Genomic DNA, 24,185 nt, shown 5'->3' on the forward strand with positions numbered 1-24,185 from the left:
TCACGTTTGGATGCGGTGCGAGAGGCGGCGTCAACAACAAAATGGCGGGTCCATCCAAACGTAGCTGGAACAGTTTGACCGTTTTAAACGGTTTTATCGTCCCTAAAGGCGAACTTGCCAATGCCCCTGATGTTGCAGACGACTCTGGATCGGACGATGATGAGGACGGGGACATGCAGTGGCTGGATATGAACGAAATCGACGATGCAAACGCAGGCGTCTCTGTCGCTGCGCCAAAACGCCTCTGCAACCAGCTAGGTACGCTGTGCTCTCGATCCGCTTTGCAGCTTTGCATACTTTGTTAGGTGGGATCAAGGACCTATATAATGTCCTTGGTGGGATGTGATCAATGATGTATGGCTCAGTTCATCGCTGATCTTGTTTCATTTTCTCAAAGTACTGTGACCCCCATATGACCCCAACAGGGGCAGGGATCTAGAGGAGGAGAGGAGAAAATTTCAGCTGCAACTTGTTTAATCAAGGAGGTTTTATATATAAAACCTCTTTGGTTTAATACATGAACATTGTCTTGCAAGCACATAATGATAATTTGCCCCCCTCCAGGGCTTTGTATAACTATGTAAAAGTCTACATAAAGAATTTCATAATTTGCAATACCCGGTATAATCTTAGCCTGGAATCCATCCTATTTAGCTTTCGGCCGCTACCCAAGCTCCGCTGCGCTACCCAAGCTCCGCTGCCTGGCCAAATAGTCTGGGCGCCGTTAGCATTCAAACGATTGGCAATGACGTCACGTAATCAGCTAACTCAAGTGGCCCGCCCTGGGAGTGGTTACTGCCGATTGGATGACCCCGCCGCGCGGTAGTCCAATCACCATGCAGTATTTTTTCACGTGACCGAGTGTTTTGGTGCAGGGGTCGGCTCCCGGGAAAATTCGCAGGGCTGGTTCGCAGTAAACAGCGAAGTAGTTTAGATGGTTCTTTTTGCGCCGTATTTCCGTCCAAATCCGAAAAGAACCATGGAGGTTGTGATTAGCACCTTGGTGATACTTCTTACAATGGGCCGGGGAGGAAAATTTGTCAGATACAGACAGAGACGGCGATGTCACGGCGGGGAAAGCCCAAGAAGTCATGGGTCTCAGGCTTGAATGACTTCTGTAGATTTTGTGGCATCAACACGAGAATCAACGGTCAGATAGAGCACGCCCAGCCCATTTTCGCTGTTAACAAAAAAGGGCAGATACTTCACGACACTCTTCTCAAGTCAATCGGAGTAAAGTGCGACGAGCATGATAAGACCAAGTCATATCGGATGTGCTCTACGTGCATCCGCCACATGGAGAAGGTTCGAACATGCCTGGAAAGGGTGGAGGGGTGGAAAAAGGCTGAACTTGGCGAACAAGCCCGGACTCCCACGTCCGCGAAGCGCTGCAGAGAGTCACCTGCCAAAACTCCAAGAGAGTCAAAGAAAAGACTTCTCAGCACACCGGCAAAGGCAACAACACCGGCGACTCAAGCATCGGCCTCGGCATCACGAAGCAACGCCTGCGGCCGAGAGGACGCCCCCCTCCCGACTGAAGAATCGGGACAAAACACAGGCCCCCGTCACCGAAAGAGTCTTGCCATTATTCCAGGTCGAGTCAGCGATACAACGGTATGTTTTCTCTTGTGTTGTTTTCCTTGTGAATGTCATACACACATGGCGTCGAGGATAGAATGTCGTCACTTTCATTGTTGTGGATTCGCCATTTCATGGCACTTTGTTGAAAGGGTAACATTTCTGGTAATTTTTTTGGCAACAACTTTTATGAAAACTTTAAAAAATGAACGTAGCTAGACTACAATTTAGTACCCTTTAGCTTCAGCTGTGTTGGGTGTTTGACAGGTGGCGAGTCACAGAATTACTTGTGAATTACTTCTTGCTGTCACCTATGTGGCCCTTGTGTGAAGAACAAATGTACACTGCTGGTGATTGTTATCCCATGTCTAAATCTTTTGCCATTGTAAAACCAAGGTGAGTTTATGTCTAAGTTCTAAGATTTAGGAGGACAGTGTTGTCAACAACTTGCAGCATTTTACTCAATTTGTTTTATTCTTCGACAAAAAAGTTTAAAGAAATCATTTTTTTTGGTCAGCTGCAGATAAATGGAATATGCTATATGAAGAGCTAGCAATAAGCTAAGACTCAGAGTAAGGCTTTTAAAGGATATTCGTGATAGCACCTTGGGATATCTACAAAAGGGCTTAATGCATAAGCCATATATGTTCTATATCCCCCCCTCCCCACCTCTGACCTGTACACATGCTGATTTATGGCCCAGGAGTTTGTTGGTTTCCACATAAATGTAAGCAATTTGTTTCATTTTCATCTCAGAAAACCTTTTGTGGCAGTTATATGACATATCTTAAGGCAAATTGTAAGTGTTTAGGACATGCCCTGCCTATATCTCAAGTGCAATTTGTGTTAAGCTAGTTTTTAGTAGATAAGAGGTGAGCCAAAGATAGTATGAGTGCATTGATGTTACATGTCTATGTTGTTGTTTGATTACCCATCCAGGTCACCATTACCTACCCCAGTGGGATGCACAACTATCCCTGTGACAAAAGTCTTGCAGGAGTGGTAGAGAACATTGCAAAGGGAAAACTGAAGTCAAGTGCAAAGCTCATGATGTCTCATCCCATCCTGTCATCAGAGATCCTGCTTCAGCTCCTGTCGAAACTACGGATGGAAGTCACTGCCATGATGGCAACAGCAAACGGACCCAGCCTACTTCGCAAGACGTCACCAGCAGACCTCCAGGTTTTCTCCTATGATGAGATGGAGCAGGAGCTGAAGTCGAGAGCACCAATTCTACATTCCGTGCTTTCCACTGTTGGCGACGAGTCAACAATCCATACTTGCGTGGCTGCCTCCATCATACTGAGAGGTAAGGATGCCAGATTGTCAGCGGTGGCGTACGTCATCAACTCCATACTACAACATGGCGGTGTGAAGAGATCTGCCTTTGACAGGCTCTGTAAGATGGGCATAACAACATCCCACAAGCATGCCATTAAGAAGCAGAAAGAGATGTCTGAAGACCATGACATCCCAGTAAGGCTCTGGCGAGAGGCAATAGAACAATACAATCACACTCCCATCCCAGTGTCTCCAATGGAGGGACCCAGTGCTCCCATCCCAGTGGCAGTGTCTCCAATGGAGGGACCCAGTGCTCCCATCCCGGTGGCAGTGTCTCCAATGGAGGGACCCAGTGCTCCCATCCCGGTGGCAGTGTCTCCAATGGAGGGACCCAGTGCTCCCATCCCGGTGGCAGTGTCTCCAATGGAGGGACCCAGTGCTCCCATCCCAGTGGCAGTGTCTCCAATGGAGGGACCCAGTGCTCCCATCCCGGTGGCAGTGTCTCCAATGGAGGGACCCAGTGCTCCCATCCCGGTGGCAGTGTCTCAAATGGAGGGACCCAGTGCTCCCATCCCGGTGGCAGTGTCTCCAATGGAGGGACCCAGTGCTCCCATCCCAGTGGCAGTGTCTCCAATGGAGGGACCCAGTGCTCCCATCCCGGTGGCAGTGTCTCCAATGGAGGGACCCAGTGCTCCCATCCCAGTGGCAGTGTCTCCAATGGAGGGACCCAGTGCTCCCATCCCAGTGGCAGTGTCTCCAATGGAGGGACCCAGTGCTCCCATCCCAGTGGCAGTGTCTACAATGGAGGGACCCAGTGCTCCCATCCCGGTGGCAGTGTCTCAAATGGAGGGACCCAGTGCTCCCATCCCGGTGGCAGTGTCTCAAATGGAGGGACCCAGTGCTCCCATCCCGGTGGCAGTGTCTCCAATGGAGGGACCCAGTGCTCCCATCCCAGTGGCAGTGTCTCCAATGGAGGGACCCAGTGCTCCCATCCCAGTGGCAGTGTCTCCAATGGAGGGACCCAGTGCTCCCATCCCGGTGGCAGTGTCTCCAATGGAGGGACCCAGTGCTCCCATCCCAGTGGCAGTGTCTCCAATGGAGGGACCCAGTGCTCCCATCCCAGTGTCAAGCACCCCCACTGTCACCGCTGGAGGAAACCAGGACCCCCATCCTACTGAAGTCACCCCTGAGGAGAGCCAGGCCATGGGCAGCTTTCAATGTGTTGTTACTGATGAGGAACTGGCCGGTCTAGACTTGGGAAGGCTGAACATCACAAGCTCACCACCACCACCAAGCAGTCCCCCCCGCCCACCTCCTTCATTCAGCATTATTTTTGACAATCTAAACTTCCAAGGCAAGACCCACCACCAAACAGTGAACCAGCACAACAAACTCTACAACTGGACACATCACATGGCAGTACAAGACAAAGTTAATCCCCACCACCTTCCAAACAGCGGTGCTACAAAGCCTCTACCTGACATTGACCTGGATGAAGTCCTGCCAACTCATCACACACAGGTATTCTACAGAAAAGAGACCATCGTCTTGTGCAGTCGAACCGTCACCAAATACTGCAAAGCCTTCAAACCCTTCCAGGACGTCGTGGTCCGTCACATCCCCCACCAGTACAGCGAGGTGATGGCAGAGAAGTCAGTAGAGGTTAGTTAAAAAATAAGAATACATTATGTATAGTTCAAGCATAAGTAGCTGATAAATCATATTCAATCTGGACCTCTTACTATGCCTATCTTGACGTTTTCCCACTATTTATATTCCCCTCAAGAGAGGGAATATACTGTGTTCGCTTGCCTTCTTCTTCTTAAGCTTCTTCTTTCTTCTTCTGCCAAAAACCAAGTAGATGTGCGGTGGTAGGTCTACTAATAGTATTGCAGAAAGTTATATGTACCTTATGTTACAATGTTAGGATGTTATATTTAAGATGTAGGTACCTTTAGAAAAGGTGAGTTCACCTGACACTAAATTATGCTAATGGCGACCTCATGTCATGTTTCTGAGAATAATCAATAATGACAAAAATTTCCCTTTTGCTTCTCCAGGTACCACTGGGGCTCCTCTTCAAAGACGAAAATGTCACGGGGGATCTTGTGGACATTTTGCTTCACCTGCAGAAGGAGTAAGTAATATTTAACGGTCCATCAAACTGCCAATAATGCTAACAACTGTGTTACACATTTTTTAAGCTTGGCAATATATAATGCTTCTGTTTAGAATGTCCGGAAATTTTGAAATGAGTTAAACATGACATTTACCAGACCCATGGTTGGTGAGAAATATATGGAACCAAGTTATGGAAATTAGGTCCTCCCAGTCGGGTCATATTGACATGCAGGTGGACTTTTTGGTTTACAAGATGATTGACAGTACCTTAATGTTTTCCAGGTATGTCCCTAGACGGGAGGGGGAACTCTGCCCCATCTTTGCTGGGGGAGACAGACTAACTGAGGGAAACTCACGCAACATCCAGTGGGCCTTTCAGGATGGTGACAACCCTGAAGACAGGTTAGAAGGGCTGGATTTCAAGTACGAGGATTGGCACGGAATCCGAAACTTTTATGAGGTACATGTATATCGTTTATCAGTTTAATATTATACCTTTACTCTATTTACCTAGTATAATGGATTAAGCTTGGTGATAATTTCAAAGTTTATCTGATGTGGATGTCCTGAATTTAGTTACATTGTATGTTTATGTTGCTATCATAAAGCAGATTTCATTGAAGGGTTGAGTAGTCCACCTCCCCTGCCAGAACTTCCATAGACTTTTCAATAGGTTAGTTGTACTTCGTGTATCTGTCTACCTAATCCTTATGGATACAATATAGATGTAGACTTAGTGATACGTCCAGTTTCTTATTTAATGTTGATAGTTTCTTCACATTAATTTGAAGTGGCTTAAACTATAACATCAGGAGCGATTGTTTTCCAGATTGACCGTCGGATCTTCTATTCCGAGAAATCCGCCAAGGAGCATGGGACCATGTGCTCAAACATGAACAAGCTGAAAGCCTCAAACGCCAAGAAGGGCCCGCATCAGGACTATAATGCGTACAAGCAGCATGTCGATACGGAAGTAGACGCCATCATACTTGCAGCAACAATGGAGCACTTTGGAATGGAGACACTGGAGGGTATGTGTAGTTTATTTTCAAACATACCAGTATTGAAGCATACAGTGTCTTATGAATTTTTCTATGTCAGCAGTCATTCTGTGGCAGAGTTTCAGTAATGATATTTTTTCAGGTAGTTCTCAAGATTTTTGTCCTGTAATGATACATTGCTTCATGATATACAAGTAAGTTATTGGTCTGCAGTCATGTTCAAGCTCTTCACCATGTCTTTCTCATGTGGTTTATTTCCATTTCATTTGCAGACATGCCAACAAAAGGGGATTTCCCTGACCCTGAGACGTTGGCACAGGCCAGTAAGGAACAGCGGCGTCAGTGGTTGACTACCCTGGTAGGTGCAGTGGTGGATAAGTTTGTTATGATGGAAGAGGGGGACATTCTAGGGAACTTGACAAGATGTGTCAAGGATTCATTTTACCCTAAAGAATGTCCCTCTCATCCATGCCGTTATCCAGGTTGTGAGAGAGTGTACCTCTTCCCAACAGGGAGGGACAAACATGAGGTTAATGTCCATGGTGGCCTTAATGTGCCTCCTACACCCACACCTACACCAGCACCAGAAGATGTGCCCTCTGACAAGCCCAAGGAGAGCAAGGAGAGTGAGGACTTCAAAAGAAATTACACACTATCACGTCTCTCCTTGGGCTTACTGCTACGCAATATGAGGGATAGTGTCAAGGAGGGGGATGGAGAGCGACTGCAGCGGCTGTATTCATATGCTCTCTTGTATTACAGAGCATATGGTCATACACAGTATGCCTACAGCTGCTTGCTAATGAAAGTGCAGATCGCCTCCATCCTGTCTCCCTACAAGGCTCACCAGCTAACATGGAATAGATTCTTCAACCGGTCAGGGGGGGTGGGTCGCAACATTTCCCTGGATTTAAGGTTGGAACATCTCAACAACTTCTTGAAGAGTTTTCTTAAGAACATGGGGCCAAACCTAAATGAGCAGAGTGCATCCAGAGTGAGTCGCAGTCTGCACTGTCTTGACCAGTTAATGACTAATCAGGACAGAACTCTGGGAGTAAAGAAGCCCTCTGGCTATCACCACTCTGCCAGTGTGGAAGATGATGTGAAACTCCTGTTGGAAGAAATCAGGGGAGCTGACCTGTTGGCTATTGTTCCTGGCCGGTCATTCGATGCTTTCCCTTCTTTCAACAGGAATCTTTTGAGTAAGTTAAAGTACAAGCCCATGGCAGATTGGATGAAGGGGAGGTTCAGATTGTGGAACAAGAAATACCACACTGATGTCTAAATTCCACCTTCTGGATGTGCTCTTCTCATTTAGGTTTTTTACCTTTTGTACTGCTGGAAGAAGTGTACTGTATTGCAGTGGGTCTTTATTTTACAGGCATTGCTGCTGTAACATTGTTTTTCTCCTAGATAGCATATTACGTTGTGACATCTGTGACATCTGTGTTTAAAACCCGAAGGTGCGATTATGGCGGGTAAAATGAACAGGTACCTTTTGATGTCAAGATGATTCAGTAAAGATTGTACGAACAGTGTTTTTTCTTCTTGTAACAAGGCCGAGTTTGTTTTCATAGAGAATATTGTTTTTCTCCTAGATGGCATTTACTGTGATATCTGTGTTTTTTATGTTTAAAACCCGAAGGTGCGATTATGGAGGGTAAAAGGAACAGGTACCTTTTGATGTCAAGATGATTCAGTAAAGATTGTACAAACAATGTTCTTTCTTCTTGTAACAAGGCCGAGTTTGTTTTCACAGAGTATCACTGTGACATACCAGCTTATATTTTAACTTGTGTATTTAAACTGTTGTTATTACTTCATGTAAAAACACAAAAGCTACCTCAACAAACTGAAGTTAGGTCTTGACTATGGTCTGTAATGATTCTACATGTAGGACAGAGATAACAGATGCAGTCACAAATGTGAAGTAGATTGTATTCACTATTTACACATACATATTGATGGGATGTCCATGCAGTGTTCACAATGTAGCCCCATTCATAGACATGTAACACGTGTGATTATGACTGGTAAAAGGTACATTTTCGATGTCAAGATGCTTCAGTAAAGATTGTAAAAACCATATGCTTTCTTCTTATAACAAGGTCAGGTATATTTTCACAGAGTAGCGGCGTTGTGCAACATACAAATGTACCAGCTATCATTTTTGTGTGGACGTTTTATAACTTCGCATAAAAACACAAAAGTTACATTGACAAACTGAAATTCATTCTTGAGTGTTCTGTAATGATTTTACATGTAGGACAGAAATAACAGATGGGGTCGCACACGTTGAGTATTTATACATACAATTCGGCTCAAATGCAAGGTACCTACATACAATATACTTTGTACAATGTTTACAATGCGGTACAAAACGTAGAACATATATGAAGATGCAGTTAGGTCTCGCAATACCATAAACAATTGTTGCAACCAGGAGAACGAACATGATCAAATGCGACTTCTGGAAAACATTAACAACTACACAATATATAGGGGAGGACTAATCTTCTTCTGAGAAATACTCGTAGAGGACCCAGTCATCATCACTCTCATTGTCAGAGACGGCGAGACCACCATCAAAGTGATCAGAGTAGCTGTAGTCGATTACAATTTCCTCCTCTGATTCTACAGCTTTTGGACCAGGGCAAACACCTAACTGCATTTTTATATCGTGAATGTCTTCAAACACTTCTCCCACTATGAGCAAAATTGCCTGGGCGTGTCTTTTACTGAACACCGGTTGGGTTCTCTTCACATAGTCCAATGTAAAGATAAAGCAGGAATGTTCTACAACAGATTCGATCAATTCTTCACCAAAGCCTGTACATTCTACATCCGTAGTCATGAGTGACACGCTATGATCAGACAGGGAAGCCTTGTACTGATACATAAGCTCTCGTACAAGATCTTTGTCTCTCTCAGTTACTTCCCTTGATCGCACTGGTAACTTCAGTACATTTTGAAAAGATTCGTACTGTGGGAAGGAGACAGGACACACTGAGTCTGTACACTAACACATGCGGTGACAACTGGTGCAGCAGTTATGGCCTGGCTGTACAGAAACGGGACTGTCTTCAAAATTACAGTACAGGCGCTTCCTGATACAAGTTTCCTCCTTTCCCTCTACAAACCCTTTCACATCTTTATCAACCTTAATGAGCTGCTGGCGATAATAATACATCACGGCATGAGCGTCTTTGCCATCGCGGCCTGCTCTGCCTACCATCTGCAGAATATTCTCTGTGTCCTCAGGAGGCCCATATAGAACAATCTTACCCACATTCTTAAAATTGACCCCCATACCCAAGGCAGTGGTGGCTACCACAACTCTACAGCTGCCAGTTCCAAGTAGAGACTTAACAACTCTCTCCTTGTACTTCTCTAGCGTAGCACTATGGTACATTCCAATCAGCATGTTTTTGGATTTCTTTCCACCTGCCCATGCATCCTTTCCCAGTTCTGATTTCACATGGCAAAACACTTTCCCAACAGCTTTCAAGGATCTACAGTAAATAATGATACACTCCATATCCAGCCCTTCGTTGCGAATCTTGTTTATAACCCAGTCAAGACAAACCATCTTGTCATAAGGGATGGGAACAAGACCCAATCTTATGTTCAGCCTGTTAGGACTAGCTTTCACAACATGAGCTTCATCCATATTTAGCATCATCTTCACCCTCTGCACTGACTGAAGTTCGGCTGATGCAGTAAGCGCCAGGATTGGTGTTCCTGCGTGAATGAATGTATATATTATTATTAGTATTGTATGTTGTTGTCAAGCCTCAAGGTATATAAGTAGTCAGTTTCGATCCTTTTTAAAACAACAAACATACAGAAAGTAACAAATACCTGTATGATGGTATGTATAGTACTACTAGCGACAACTAGCAAGAAAGGATGGAGGTACTGTTCTCAAACCCCGGCCTGAGACAGAGTTAGGGGACTCCCACCTTAGAACTGACAAGAAATGTCAACAACAATGACATAAGTAGAGGAATGGTAAACATTTCAATGATCAAAATTAGAGAAACATAATATGACAATGAGCCTTTTATTAGCGTATGGCAGTTATTCACTCACCTTCTTTAACAAGGGATCTCAATTCTCCCAGTCTGCTAAAGGCTTCCCTGAACGCCGGCTTTCCCTTCGACCCATTGCCCCTAGTTGAGAAAAATATATATTGTAAATATATTGTCACCAGAAATTGTCACTATACATTAAATGAGTAAGGTGTATTAGAGAATGAGGGGCCGGGAGGGGGGTACATAAATTCTATTTTCCATCACCGCAAAGCGTACTAAAAAGGAGGTACTCAAACATTAATAATGCAAATGAATTTTTTGCACCGATTAGCACCTAATCACTGCCCTGACACATGCAAATGTTACATCACGGACAGCCGAAAAGAAAGCCAAAAAGAAAGCCAAGGGATGTACTTTGGAAAGTAAAATTACGTTTAAGATAAATGTTAAATGCGTTACATGCGTTTGTTAGGAAAAAAACACGCTAAAATTTGAGAGGCGTCGTTACCATTTGTACGTAACATGGACTTCGTCCACCACGATCCCTGCGAGGTTTTCGTTGTATACTGCAGATGACAACATTTCCCTCCACTTGTCCTGAAGCACCCACCGCTCGGGGCCACCATACACAAGCTGATAGTCTCCCCTCATGATCCCTTCGTCATCATTTCCGAGCTGAACTGCTTTAACTCCAAGTTTGGCTGCCTCCCGAACCTGGTCCTCCATTAACGCCACGAGCGGGGACACAACAATAACAATGGGGTTTGTGCGACCCAACTTCTTCCACACCAGCGGGGCGATCTGGTAAATCAAACTTTTGCCAAACCCGGTGGGCAAGAGTGCCAAAACATCTCTTCCATTGACAAAAGCCTTTAAAGCATCGACTTGTTCGGGTTTGAGCGACGTAATGCCGTCCAAATCCTCTAAAACTGAAGCGATCGCGGAGTCCACACGGCTATCAACCATAGCGGCAGCCATGTTGATGATGATACAAGACCTCGCCGCCAAAGGGCCCTGTGCAAGTAGCCAATCACAATCCTCGCACGTATTTGGGGCGAATATGCAAATGTAAATCGTTTGAATGCTAACGGCGCCCAGACTATTTGGCCAGGCAGCGGAGCTTGGGTAGCGCAGCGGAGCTTGGGTAGCGGCCGAAAGCTAAATAGGATGGATTCCAGGCTAGTATCATCTGAAACCCAATTTTGTAGCATTACCCCCCCCCCAAAAAAAAGTGCATATGTGTGTTTATCTGTATCTATTGCCCCTTATGATAATATCTAACATTAACATGTATTTTTTAATGCACAGTCCATGTGAGGGACAAGTTTGGAAGAGTCCACCGAGTGAAGGGGAGGTTCCCACTGCAGGATCCATGGTGGGACTTGAGCGTGGAATGTCGTAAAAGCGGAGGAAACATGTACCTGACGACCGGTTATCCCGAGTACCGACTCAACAAGAACCCTTCTAAGGATCTAATCCTACTCTTCATGAAGAAGTATGACGTCCACCCTCAGCACATAGAAGCATTTCACAACGCTCTGCAGGCAGAGCCATCACTCCAAGAGCAGCCGCTGAACTTTGAGAACCTGTGTGATATAGTGGAACAATATGGCAAGTTAGATGAGACTACAGAGGCAGTTTCGAAACAAATGCTTTCGCTCATAAACTGTAAGTGGTACTTTTTTCTTCTTCAAAACTTCACAATGGTAATTTTTTGGTACTGCTTCAATAGACTAGGGACGATATCAGTATTTACATACGGCCCATTGCCTTCCTGAATTTAGCATAAAACATTGTTAAGACTCCCCATGCAGCATCCCTCAAACTTTTCTAACCTGTACCTTTGTACTTGTTTTGGCTATGTAGCTTTTAGACAATAAAGAATTGTTGTTAAGTAATTTTTTTAAAGGACTGATGACATGTTATGTGCAAAGTTGTAATTTTATGCATTTTATGCTTGATTTATTAGTTACGGGTAGAGAAGAGTCCCGGGCACTGCTGGCCCCCACTTGGCTACGCTTTGGTCCCAAGCTGCTACCCAAGAGGTTCTACGGACTACTGTTGTCTAAAGAAGAAAGGCTAAAAGTCCTGGACACAGTAACTGCACAGGAGCCATGGAAACTTGGCTTTGGGCCGGTAAGTTCTTGTGAAACGTGTTGTTGGGTTGCTCTCAGTGTTCTCGCCAGCCTGAAATTTTTACCCGTCATTTCAATTTTCCTGTCGGGAAGAACATATTGAGCGCCGAAGGCGCGAGGCGTCGCGCCGGAGGCGTGACCATCCTAGGGGGGTCCGGGGGTATTCTCCCCCGGAAAATTTTGGAATCTAGACCCTCTGAAACGCTATTTCCTGCATTTTGAGGGGCAAATTTCTTGGTAGAATAAGCTTAGTTTAATGACATCTCTTTCGGTGAAAAATTACACAAGGCCGCCGCTTAATTTTGGGGGAGGCGTGCCGTCGATCATCGCGGTAAGATCGAATGTTCACACACAAGCTACATTTCTATGTTGTATACAATCGGCAAAGAAAAGAAAATCAAGCACAACAAAACTTTATTACGTATCTACGTCCTACAAAAAATTCACACAGAATAAGTCGGCAAAACTAAAATTTTTCAACACTTGTCCCGTATGCTCCCTGTAATTATTGAACATAATGAGGAATTTGACACCCTACTTTGAGAAAGAACGCCATAAAGACGTCCATTTTTTTCTCCCATGTTTTCCACGGTTAATTTCTCTGGTAACTGCACTGAATGTCTTCAAAAGTTGTCGAGTCAAGCCTTCCAACAGCCGCTTCGTCGTGCGATCCTTGCGATCCCCGCCATTCCCCTAACATCTTGCAAATTCACGCTTAGCTGAAATCACGCGAGTAGCGAGACTCGCATGTCATTGGTCGGTATTTCTTGACGCGACGGAGACGACGCATTGTGATTGGTGGAATAGAATATCTGACGCCTGTTTACCATTTCTTATGGGAAGAAAGCGCATTCAACTCAGCCTCCGCGGCTTGAAACTTTAATAATGTTTTACAGATTACAGAAAGCCTAGCTATAGGAATATTTCTGAATTTTTAGGCTTCTTTGATAACAATAGCTGACGGTGAACCGAGAGGGACAAAACAGAAATAAACGTTAGCCCGATGCGACCAGCCAAAACTGTGGGGAGGGCGGCGCATGCCGCCGAATCGGCGGCCACCAAATATCCAACACGGCGCTCTTTGTGTGTGGCTGGGGTTGTCGCCGGCGGGCATTAGAAATGATCTAGATCGCCCTCGTCACGAACTTCCGGTGATCCTCTGGAGTTTTTGCAAAATTCTAAACTCTGTCTAAATATCTTTACACACCGATTTTTGTCCATTAAAAATGACGGGTTGGGCAAAAATTTTGTCCGTCATGAGCGACAAAAACCCGTCAAATGACGGGAGGACGGGCGCTGGCGAGAACACTGGTTGCTCTAATCCCCAGATACCATCTTCGGGAATGAAGGTACTGCTTGTAGTATCCCCATCTTGACTCTAGCTTGATGTGGATTTGAAGTTGTTAACAGTTTTTGATTCTAACACTGACTGCGGTAGAGCATTCCAGTCATTCACAGCCTGGATAGATACAAGTAATACTATTGACACATGACATCATTCATTTACAGATTCTGATAATCCCAGTTTGTGTCAGTGGCATTTTGTAACTTAGCCTAGTTGTGCTTGCTAAGAGTTGCTAGCTAGCCCTGATTAGCAATTACATTATGATTTTGCTTATAAGAAAAGAGATCTATAATGGAACCTTTCTTTGCGAACACTCACCTAATATAGCTACCACGACATCGTCCTTCAGTATTTCGATGGAGCACCTCGAAATGAAGTAAAGGGCCTTCAGCACATCCCCCTTGTGCACAAGGGTGTCACCCGGGGGTGCGTGAGTGGTCTTGAACTTCATGGACAAGGCTATTACTAAGTAGGTGACTGATATATGTATAATGTTTTTTTTTTCAGATCATGTATTGGGAGCATCGATTCATTGGCTGTGAGGCGACGCTAGATGCCTTCAAACACTGTAATCTACTGGAGAGGTTTCCACCAGCAGAGAAGGATGCCATCTACATCTACGACTTTATCAAGTCCAAATGCCGCAGGGAAGGACACACCTTTGTATACGAGAAAGCCCTCCACCGGCGGACTTTTGGAGACCACAATATCGTAGACAGGGTCAAAGCTTTGCAGTTTTTGGTGGACAACAAGATCACAGTTCAGTTAGAAGGGAAAGTTTCTTTGAAGAGGTACTATGACTACGAAAACAATATCAAAGGTGGTATTGGAGAGCTTCTTGAGAAAGACAAGATAAGCAAGTGGATGATAGATTCTGATGATCTTCAAGGAGTCTTTGGAGAAGATGAAGACCAAAAGAGGGCAGCTGAGTTTATCTGCAAGAATCCTGTGACTGTCATGTCCGGGAAAGGAGGGTGTGGAAAGACCTATGTTGTCAGCAAGGTGTTCAAAGTTGCACACAGGCAGATTCTTGAGGAGGAGGCAGCAGCCGAACGTGAAGAAGAAAGGTGTCTGAATGAGACCGACAGTCTGTCAGGGCTGGAAGACATGGAAAACAGCCAGGAAGACCAGGAGGGTGCTGGAGGTGAAGGCATACCAGAGGGTAGCCAAGCTACCGTGAGTCGATCAGGAAAGTACGAGAAAGAGGACTCAATCGGAGCGATCCTACTGACCGCTCCCACGGGAAAAGCCGCTCATCTTCTCGGGAAGCGTACAGGCCTGAAAGCATTCACTCTACACCAAGTCATCTGGTCTTACAGGAATCGGAAGGGTGATGGATGGAAATTCGGGGATGTGCGAGCATTGGTAGTTGATGAGAGCAGTCTTGTGTCTGTGCAGACTTTTTCCACCTTGTTTGGTATCCTTTTGAAGCACTCCTGCCTACAGAAGCTGGTGTTACTGGGGGATGTTGAACAGCTGCCATCTATAGAGCCTGGTAACTTCCTCACTGACATGTACCATTCCTTGGCTCCCATTGGCTGGAGCATCAAGCTGAGGACCAATCACAGGTGTGGATTCGTCTCTCGTCTTGCAAATGAAATATAGGTTGTAAGTACAGTACATATCTAAAAATATAGACACCTATCTAACACTCGTGAGACAAGGAACAATAGACGATAAACTGGATTTTGAATGAATGAGTATATTTCTTAAAACGCTCTGTATCCAAACAATGCAGAGGCTGACTTACCTTTTGTTTTCAGATCAGAGTCCAAGTTGATTGTGGACAATGCAACACTGATCTCACAACAGAGACTCCCTGAGTTTGATCAAGAAAGGCATTTTCACGAGGTCAGAGTTGACAGGGAGGACAGTAAGTGCAACAGTAATTTCATTATTTCCTTACACTGTAAGCTCATTTCGAATTCCATATCTAAAGCCTGTATAAAAAAGTTCAGACTTTGCATACTTGTACATTGTTGTGAAATATGGTATTAACTGTTTGTTTGTTTGTTCGTTTTGCAGTGTTAAGCAGTGTTGTGACTCGTCTTCTGCAGAACGGCCGTGCAAACGACCACAAGACTTCACAGTTTGTTGCCTTTCGCAGGTTAGGCTTGAAAGTTCATTAGCTTTGGTAGAATTCAACATGAAGAAGCCATCTTCAACCGAACTTTACAACACAAGAATTTGACCAAATTTTTGACTGTGTTTGTCAAGGAATGAATCCACTGCATAAAGTAACTTCATAGTTTGTTAGAAGGGGTGGATTCAGTCCTTGACAAAGACTGTGGTACAATTGAAATTTGATATATAGGTGAGTTTTTCTTGTTCACACACACATCTGAAAAGGCTATTCTTCTCATAACAAGAATGGTATTATATCCCCAGTAACTGTATGTAGGTGTGAAAGCCTACTGTACAAGGTTACATTACCCAGGACACTTCTAGAAACAGCTCTGGTAGCATGCTATCCTGCATGGACTTGTGCTAGTATGAATGAATATTTCAAGCTAAAATAGACATGATCTTGCCATACAGGAAGGACTGCAACATTATCAATGAAGTCTGCTGTAAGCACTATTCTCAACACTGCATAAAAAATGCCAAGAACCGTAGCTGGTTTCAGGTAGGCTATAAATTCTCTTGTCTACAGTAAGTTTGTTTTCTTAACATGAAGCAACATCTGCTAACACAATTCCACTGGGTATCTGAATACCTCATTAAAAGAAAAGAGATCTACTAATATTGCTGATATTGACATTTTGTCACAAATTTTCTCTTTTTATCCATTTATTTTATTGTTGACACCATGCCCAATTCAATACATCTGAAGTACAGCCAGTAGGTACCCATGTTTGTAATGAGACTGCTGTGGTGCCCTCTAACATGCTCGAAGCACCTCGTTGATCACAGGACCCCCATTTTACCTCTCTGCCAAAAAGTGAATGCAGCTCCAACCAGGATTTCCTTCCCTGGATTCAAACCAGGGTCTCTCAGTTACCAACTAATTGGAACCAGGAGCTCAACTGTGAGGCTACTATCAATTAAGCTACAAGGACAGAACAACACTAAACCACAGAATTTAAAAAAAAAACACAGAACATTTGAACAACTGCAAACTGTACCCTCTTATATTCCCTCACAGGTAGGAGACAAGGTGTGCTGCACAAAAAATGCCAATATCAGTCTGTATGTCGACCCCAGTGTCACACCTCAACCTGAGAAAGAGGAAGAAAAAGACAAAGAGGAAGGAAAAGAGAAAGGGCAAAAATCAAAGAAATCTGGAAACGATGTCAGATTGTGCAATGGGGAGATCTTCTTCATTGTAGAGGTGAGCTCAACGTTCTACTGAAGTTCCAGTTGTTTTTGGTTTTGTGTCTTAAGCTATATTTGTCGTCTTTTCCAGATTGTCCACTGAGTTCATAATAGCCTAACCCTTACAGATTTACCTAAAGTATTTTCAACCCTGGTGCTGGTGGTAATAGATTCATCAATACACAAACATGCAAGTTTTGAAAAACCTGATTTTCTACCCAGGCTTGATGGTACAAAGTGCACACTGAGTCACACTACTCCTGTCTCCCATTGAATAATGTAGGACACGACTCATATCTCAGAGAAAGGCAAGTCAAGGCGCTGGCTAACCTTGGATGACCTTGAGCGGCAAATCAAGGTCGACTACCATGAGGTTAAGTCCAAAGGAGGACTCAAGCATGCATGGGCCAGAACTATCCACACCTACCAGGTCAGAAGTGCTGGCAGTAAATTACGTTGAATGTCGCATTAATGACTTTTTTTATGGGGGCAGAGCTTGCAAATGCTTATAGTCAAACCTGTACTGATGACCATCTGGCCTTTGTTGCCATTTTTGTTGCAATCCCTTTGAGTATTTTCTCATTGAACCAAACTTTTGGTAAAAGAGTCCCAACCATTTCTTTCAAGTCCCTTGGCTTGAGTGGTCATGGTAGACAGGCTTAATTTACATCATTATGTTTAGCCATAAGTATGGCTAAACATATTGTTTTCTCTCATGTTTCTTCTTCTTCTTCTTCTCCTCCTGTCAAATCTTCAAATCGATTCATCTCTGTCATTTTTTGACCAAATGACCTGAAATTTGGTACAGAGGTAATGTAGGCAAAAACCAATGTGCGTTCTTTTCCTTTTTGTGATATTGACCTTGAAAGTGATTTTATTGAGGTTTTTAGGCTATTTTTAGCATATCTTGGCCTCCTGCGCCCTGGTATTTCAACCGAATGACCTGAAATTTGCTGTATATGTGGCTTGAACAAATATTTAAAGGACTACATTCCCATTTTTGGCATACATATATTCAAAACGATTTATTTTGGGCTTTCTTGACAATATTTGCCACTTCTGTCACTTTCAATACTACATATGACCTACAGGTCATTGACCCCAAGTCCTTGCACCTGGCCAAGCTGGAAGTTTGCTTACGAGGAGGAAAGACCGGACATAAACATTTAACGTGATTATCGGGAAAACACCATGTTCCCTTAAACTCAGTGGTTAAATTGCAGTTTAGGAAATTTTATAACAGAAAACAAGTTAAATCAATGATTTTGTGAATGTTTATTCTAGCATTAGTTATTCCAGATATTTTCAAACTCCAAATTCTTCAACACAACACGGGAGATCGTTTCTCCTCAGACTGGCGCGACACTCCTGTCAAAATTGATTGATGATCTCACTCTGCCGCCGACTTCATACATGATCAAAGGCGGGTGGTAGGCGGTGCGCGGGGAAACTTAAACATATAATGTAGCGAAGTGTTGCACAAGGAATTCTCACGCTGAGGGGTACATGAAATAATGCTTACAAAATAGACCTCTATGAATCGGGCTACATTCAGCAATGCGGATTCGGGGCATGCCGCGCAAAACACATGGTCTCACTGGGGACAGGCGTTTTGGTCCCGCACGTTGTCGCAGCGGTGCGTCGCCGCTACGCGATCGAAAGCACGCCGCTGTCTGTCTCGGACCAACACGCGTCTCCCGTGATGTGTAGCGTCCACCACCAGGCCTTCCTACATGTCCTACGTACGGGCGTATGGATCGTAGAATTCGGCAAAAAAGGAATGATTAGGCCAGTAGAGTCAGTCCCCGGTAAGGTCAATGATTCGCCCCTTTGCGCTAGCTTGTAACGTTAAATGAATGTACCCTCTGGTGGCCAAACTTCACTGACAAACTTTCTCCCTATTATCATCATGAGCTTGCGTTAGTCTGGTACTAGTGACTATTATGTGCCGGGAATGTTTATCTATCGCACGCCTTGGAAGGAAGTTCAACCATGATAAATGGTCGGCCGTTGCGAAAATTTGGAATCCCATGCTGTTGATTTTCGTGATTGAATCTGTAAGAAAATATATTTTCATGTCGTTCATGTTTTTGGGACGGACGCCGGGACGGGGTGAATTTTTTCTATCATTTTCGTCCCGTTAGTAATGCAAATCGAATCGTGTTGCACAAGAGGCAAAACACTAAAAACGTGGGTCTTGTGGAGTGTTTTGGAGCGGGAAAATGCCGGATATTAGCGGTGCCGTACAGTGTACATCGTCGCGCGCGGGTGACGCTCCGTCAAAACAAATCCGCTGGTGGTCTAGCGCGGCCACCGAAAATAGGCAGAAACACACAGGAGGACTTAGCACCTTCGTTTATGAGGGCAATTGTGAAAATCTTTTGTTACAAATTGTTCGAACATTGAAACATTTGGATAGATGGTTTGAAACTGTTCTAAATAAAGAGATTTTTGTGTAGTTACGTTCGAAATGTTTCCAACGTATGTGAAATAAGTTCAAACATGTTATAAGTTTCAATTCTAATTGTTTGAACACTTTAGAACTATTGTGACTTAGACATTCTTTTAATCAAAATAGTTCAAACATATTACAAATATTTTATTAAAACCCTCTCGGTGACTTTGAATTGACTCAAATATGTTGTTTTTGGTCATTTCCTTCGTCTCCTGTCAAATCTTCATATGTATACTATGGAAAACTTCATTCTTCCCTGGGGTTGATCTTTTTTAATTCAATTTTGAACTGGGTTGATTATGCGCAAGAGTGTAATTTTCAGCGGATATTTTTCGACTGGTTTACATGGAAATGGCACGGAATATCCCATTCTTGCAAGGGGAGGATTCTTTAATTATTTCTTTCAATTTTGAGCTGGAATGATTATGAAAAAGTCCATTTTTTAGCAGAAGTGTATTTGTTAATCAATTAGTGGATATGGTTGTGGACTGGTCCATATTGTGTTGAGGTGCTACTGGAAGACTCAATTTTGGACTGGGGTGATTCATTTTTTTAGTGCAAGTATTTTAGAATGGTCCATTGTTATTTTGGGAGAGTCCATTTTTTGCATGGCGAGGAGTATGGCTAAACATGCTGTATTTGCTCGCAAATGTTGCCTTTCTAGTGTAAGTCTATGACTCCAGTAGCAATATTTCATTTCTGGCGATTTGATATTTAAGATTATATTTCTCTTGATACTTCACTTATGATAGGTCCAACCAAAAAATTCTTACCTCTTGTCATGGCAACTTGGGAAATACAGTCATATCACATGCATTAAGATGTTAGCCTTTTGGTAAAACTCATTAACACCCCTTTTCTATGTTTGAAGGGTTCTGAGTCTGACACGGTGCTGTACGTTGTCGGGACGCCCACCCGTCACCAGAACTGGCAGCACGTGTACACGGCGGTGACGCGTGGGAAGAAGGAGGTGTACGTGGTGACGTCTCCCGGGGCGCTCAGCACGTCTGTCCAGACTCTACCCATTTTCAGGAACACTCACTTGCGCAATTTCCTGGTCAAGGTAAAAATCTCATCATACAGTGTTTGGTTTCTCTGCTAACTGTATAAAGCTTCATTGGGTTGAGATATCACGTGTACTACATGTTGAGTTCTTTGCCACACAACCCAGCTCTGCATCTGCCAATGTTTTCAGATCCCATTTGGGGCTGCATCCTTTCTGCTATGTCACAAGGCAGCAAGGAGTAGTACTACTAAAGTCCATTATGCCCTGAAAATGCCCTGAAGTTCGGTTCTATAGCAAAGAATTCACAGTGTTTCTGCTCGTCAAACAAATTGTACAAATGTGTTGTAGTCAAGTGTAGAACCAGTCCATGTTTCTCAAGAATACTGAAAAGCAATTTGAATCTAACTTCAAGATGTCTGTAATTGCCAAATGTTATAGATAGTCAACTCTGTATTTTCTTATTTGATGGATGTGGAATAATAGACAAAATGTCATTGCTTGTCCATGTATCTATACACACTTCACAGGTCGATAGATGATGATGATGATCTATACACAAATCACCATGACTTATGTACTAGTAACTGTGAAGCACTGTATCGCCACACCATGTCTACCTCTTGTCCATCTAAACACCTTCTTGTTTCAGCTGTTGGATCCAAGGAGGCCCCCTCCAAATAAAGGACCTGGTGACGCACATTCACAGGCTACAGGTTTTTTTACAGCACTGGATCTGTGCACAGGTAACAAAAGTTATCAATAATTTCAACCTGATGGAAAAGTCTTGTGGCATCGGAAATGTACATGTATTTCAATGGCAGTTGTAACAAGATGTAACAAGTGTTTAAATGACCCACTAACACGCATGTGCAACAGCCCCTTCCCCAGGAGAGATTCCCTGGCTTTGAGTACAGCTACATTAAAACATCAGAACCAGTCATCTCCTGTGGAGTTGTGACAATCCAAGGTAAACCAATACTGTAGGAAGACAGAGAAGGCAGAGAAACCTTAACAGCAGTGACATGAATGTATTAATAATGAAACACAGGACAGAGTGAACATGTTTGTGTTTTGTGTGCAGGTAAAGTTAGTGGTGCCGGGCCCAGTTCTGGAACAGATGGTGGAGAAATGGAGAAGTTCACTTCCATTTCAGAACCAGGAAAGGTTCTGGGTGAAGGGCAAGGAACACCTATGTAAGAGCACTTGATTTATAACTCTGATTGTCTCAGTTATCTCTTATTCTTTTTTCGTGGCCTAGGTTTAAGTTGTAATACCTTGACAATTATTTTGAACACTATTTTAATAAACAACACCATGATTTGCATATCAATTCATAATTCATCCTTAAAGCCTTCTGATCGACAAATCTTGCTCAGTGTCACTGACACAAAGTAGTGGATGCCACTTGAAAGTCTGACCGTTTCCATAATCATATCCAGTTGCTTGAGTAACTGCTATTTGGCGTAACACCACCATTTCTTTTTGCAAAAATTCTTATGTTTCATATATTTCTGTATTTACAAAGGATATCTTGTCAGAATACAAGTATTGATCCTTTTTACTGTGTACAATCTAAACAGACTGCATCACAACAATGGCTCAATGGAATGTTGTTTTACTGCTATTCAGGGTCAAACTTGTGGAGTTGAACAGCCCCTTTACCAGCCCTCTAGCAGCAAAGAAGAGAAGAGCATCGTCTGAAAACCTTGCTAAAGAGACCCCTGGCAGCAGCAGGAGGAACAGCAGTGAGCAGTGGTCAGACTGGGGGGACAGTTTCGTGGATGAAGTACTGGAGGCTGAAGTCAGGCTCTCTCAAGAACACAAAGGGGAAAGGTCAAGCTCAGTTGTTACAGAACACTGCGACATCTCGTCTGCAAACAATTTTGTAGAACTAGATGATGAGGAGTTCACAGACAGTGAGATGTGGTGGATAGGGGAAGCAGAGGACGGACAAGTTGCTACAAGTGTTGATGTACCGATGACAGGAATGCACAAAGGGAGAACTATGAAGAAAGTATCAGAAAATGAGTGTACAACACCTGAGGATGAAACAAATGGTCAGCGTGGCGATAGCAGTCCAGATATGTTTGCAGAGCCTGAAAACCAAGACAGGGGGTTGCCCTCAGAAAGTAAAGAAAGCAGTGGCTTGGAAACTACAAGACAAGCTGACCACACAATAAGCACAGTCACTCAGATGAGTATGGAGCGTGAGGAAAGTTCTGGAGGAAGCCCTGGAAGCCCTGAGATTCCGATCATCACAATTCCGAAAACATCAAGGCTTACAAGGGGTAAAGGTTCTCGCCGCATGCGCTACCTGTTTGTAGATGATGGCAAAGCACAACCAGACAGGAGCACTGCACAAAGTGAGTCTTCTCACAGGGTGTCTTTTCCTGCAGTACCAGAAGGAACCACAAGTGGTGCTGCAGAACCAACACCACAGCCAACAGTTAGTCCCCCCACACTACCATCAACAGGAGTCAACAAAGTGACATCTCCAAAGCGGACACTGTCTGATGAAGACAGGGCATTGACCCCCAGCACTCCCACAAAGATGCAGAGAACTGACTATTCCAGACTCCTACAGTCTTCTCCAAGTAATAGCTTGAGTCAGCTAAGTCTACAAAGCCCAAATAGGCCCAGTCGTCCCTGAGTTAGTATAGCACTGCCTTTTGTATTTCTCCACACCTTGCAATTCAATTATGCTCAGGTTTATAAGATGGACTTGAGGATAGTGTACTACCTCTTCAGATGGTAAATAGCAGATCACTTTTTAGTGACAGGACATATTATATTATGAAATCATGCATAGAATTTTTATAAGATCATTGTATTTGTAAAAATATGATGTTTTATATCATCAATAACAAATGTGGAATAAATTTCATCATTCATAGGTGGGGAAAGGTATTCTTGTATTAAAACAAACTGTTCTGAAATAGAAAGTAATGTTTTCACGTTGGTGTGCAAACTGGATTTGTCAAAGGAGATTTTTTTGAGTATTTTTGGTACATGTAATAGGAAGTGATATAAATCAAAATGCAGATATTCCAGCACTGTCCTAATACAATGTAGAAGACAAACCACTATGATGTAGTATTGTCTGTCAGTAAATGAATGATGTATTAATGATGTATTAAACTTAAAAATTTCATAAATAGCCACAACCTCTGCATTTGTGTGAGGAACTGATATTGTCGGAGATTGTCAAGCAATTTACATTTTCAGTACATGTTATAACATACTCGTACTTGAAGGTATTCACGGATGTTGAGCATCAGAATATTTTCTTCTTAGCGATTTGTAACTGAATGCCATTTGTATAAAAGGTAACAGAAATGCAATATTAACACATTAAACTGCAATATTCTAACTACGTGTGCATTAATTGTCAGATCAAACTAATGGCACTTGTTAGCTATAGAGTCAAAGCCGTATCATTTTACTTGTTTGTATACATTTATCATGATGAAAAGTACACAAATAAATCATGACTGCTTCCATATTAAAAAAAGAAAGCTCCACAGCTAAATAAATCTTAATCTACCATATAAACATTGTGTTGTCATGCTTCTTCATTGTTCCTCCTTGGACCATGTTGATTTGATTATATAATATGGATGATATCCGTGGGCACATCAATTTCCGTCCGTTTTCACAACAAAAAAAATATTTTTTGACCATACTGTAAATCGTACAAAGCAGCTGCAAAATGAGCAAATATATGCCATAACTTGCACACAAAAATTCAGAAAACGGATAATGTCGTAGAATGCCTAAGTCAATTCCAAAGTCAAAGAACAAAAATGAAGAATCTATTATTCGGTTTACCATACTTATGTCTTTACTCATTTGTTCAACCTTTCTGACCATGTAGATTTCATAATTTTTCTTTTGTCAAACGTTTTTATTCGCAT

General features: G+C 43.3%; 4 protein-coding genes across 4 annotated transcripts; 3 read left to right on the forward strand and 1 right to left on the reverse strand.

The window, feature by feature from the left end:
• On the forward strand, positions 1-23,823 carry LOC136435914 (DNA helicase B-like). The gene is made up of 13 exons (XM_066429628.1): positions 1-258; positions 11,324-11,683; positions 11,985-12,151; positions 14,003-15,063; positions 15,259-15,368; positions 15,521-15,602; positions 16,034-16,121; positions 16,641-16,826; positions 17,094-17,240; positions 20,137-20,328; positions 20,921-21,014; positions 21,353-21,464; positions 21,901-23,823. Exons 1-13 carry the CDS (start codon positions 42-44, stop codon positions 22,919-22,921), a joined length of 3,837 nt encoding a protein of 1,278 aa, XP_066285725.1. The 5' UTR covers positions 1-41; the 3' UTR covers positions 22,922-23,823.
• Positions 636-3,696, forward strand: LOC136438171 (uncharacterized; the record flags this gene model as incomplete). The annotated part of the gene is made up of 2 exons (XM_066432906.1): positions 636-1,614; positions 2,518-3,696. Coding segments are annotated over exons 1-2 (1,731 nt in total), but the record flags the coding sequence as incomplete, so codon positions are not given.
• Positions 3,762-7,465, forward strand: LOC136435891 (uncharacterized). The gene is made up of 5 exons (XM_066429606.1): positions 3,762-4,521; positions 4,920-4,996; positions 5,263-5,440; positions 5,810-6,011; positions 6,254-7,465. The coding sequence occupies exons 1-5, from the start codon at positions 3,787-3,789 to the stop codon at positions 7,264-7,266; spliced, it is 2,205 nt and encodes a 734-aa protein (XP_066285703.1). The 5' UTR covers positions 3,762-3,786; the 3' UTR covers positions 7,267-7,465.
• Positions 7,902-11,190, reverse strand: LOC136435902 (putative ATP-dependent DNA helicase Q1). The gene is made up of 3 exons (XM_066429617.1): positions 10,524-11,190; positions 10,074-10,153; positions 7,902-9,722 (listed from the first exon to the last, which is right to left on the reverse strand). The coding sequence occupies exons 1-3, from the start codon at positions 10,991-10,993 to the stop codon at positions 9,001-9,003; spliced, it is 1,272 nt and encodes a 423-aa protein (XP_066285714.1). The 5' UTR covers positions 10,994-11,190; the 3' UTR covers positions 7,902-9,000.
• Positions 23,824-24,185: the final 362 nt, after the last annotated feature.

This window comes from Branchiostoma lanceolatum, chromosome 1, assembly GCF_035083965.1.
Source record: "Branchiostoma lanceolatum isolate klBraLanc5 chromosome 1, klBraLanc5.hap2, whole genome shotgun sequence".
In the NCBI taxonomy this organism is placed as follows: domain Eukaryota; kingdom Metazoa; phylum Chordata; class Leptocardii; order Amphioxiformes; family Branchiostomatidae; genus Branchiostoma; species Branchiostoma lanceolatum.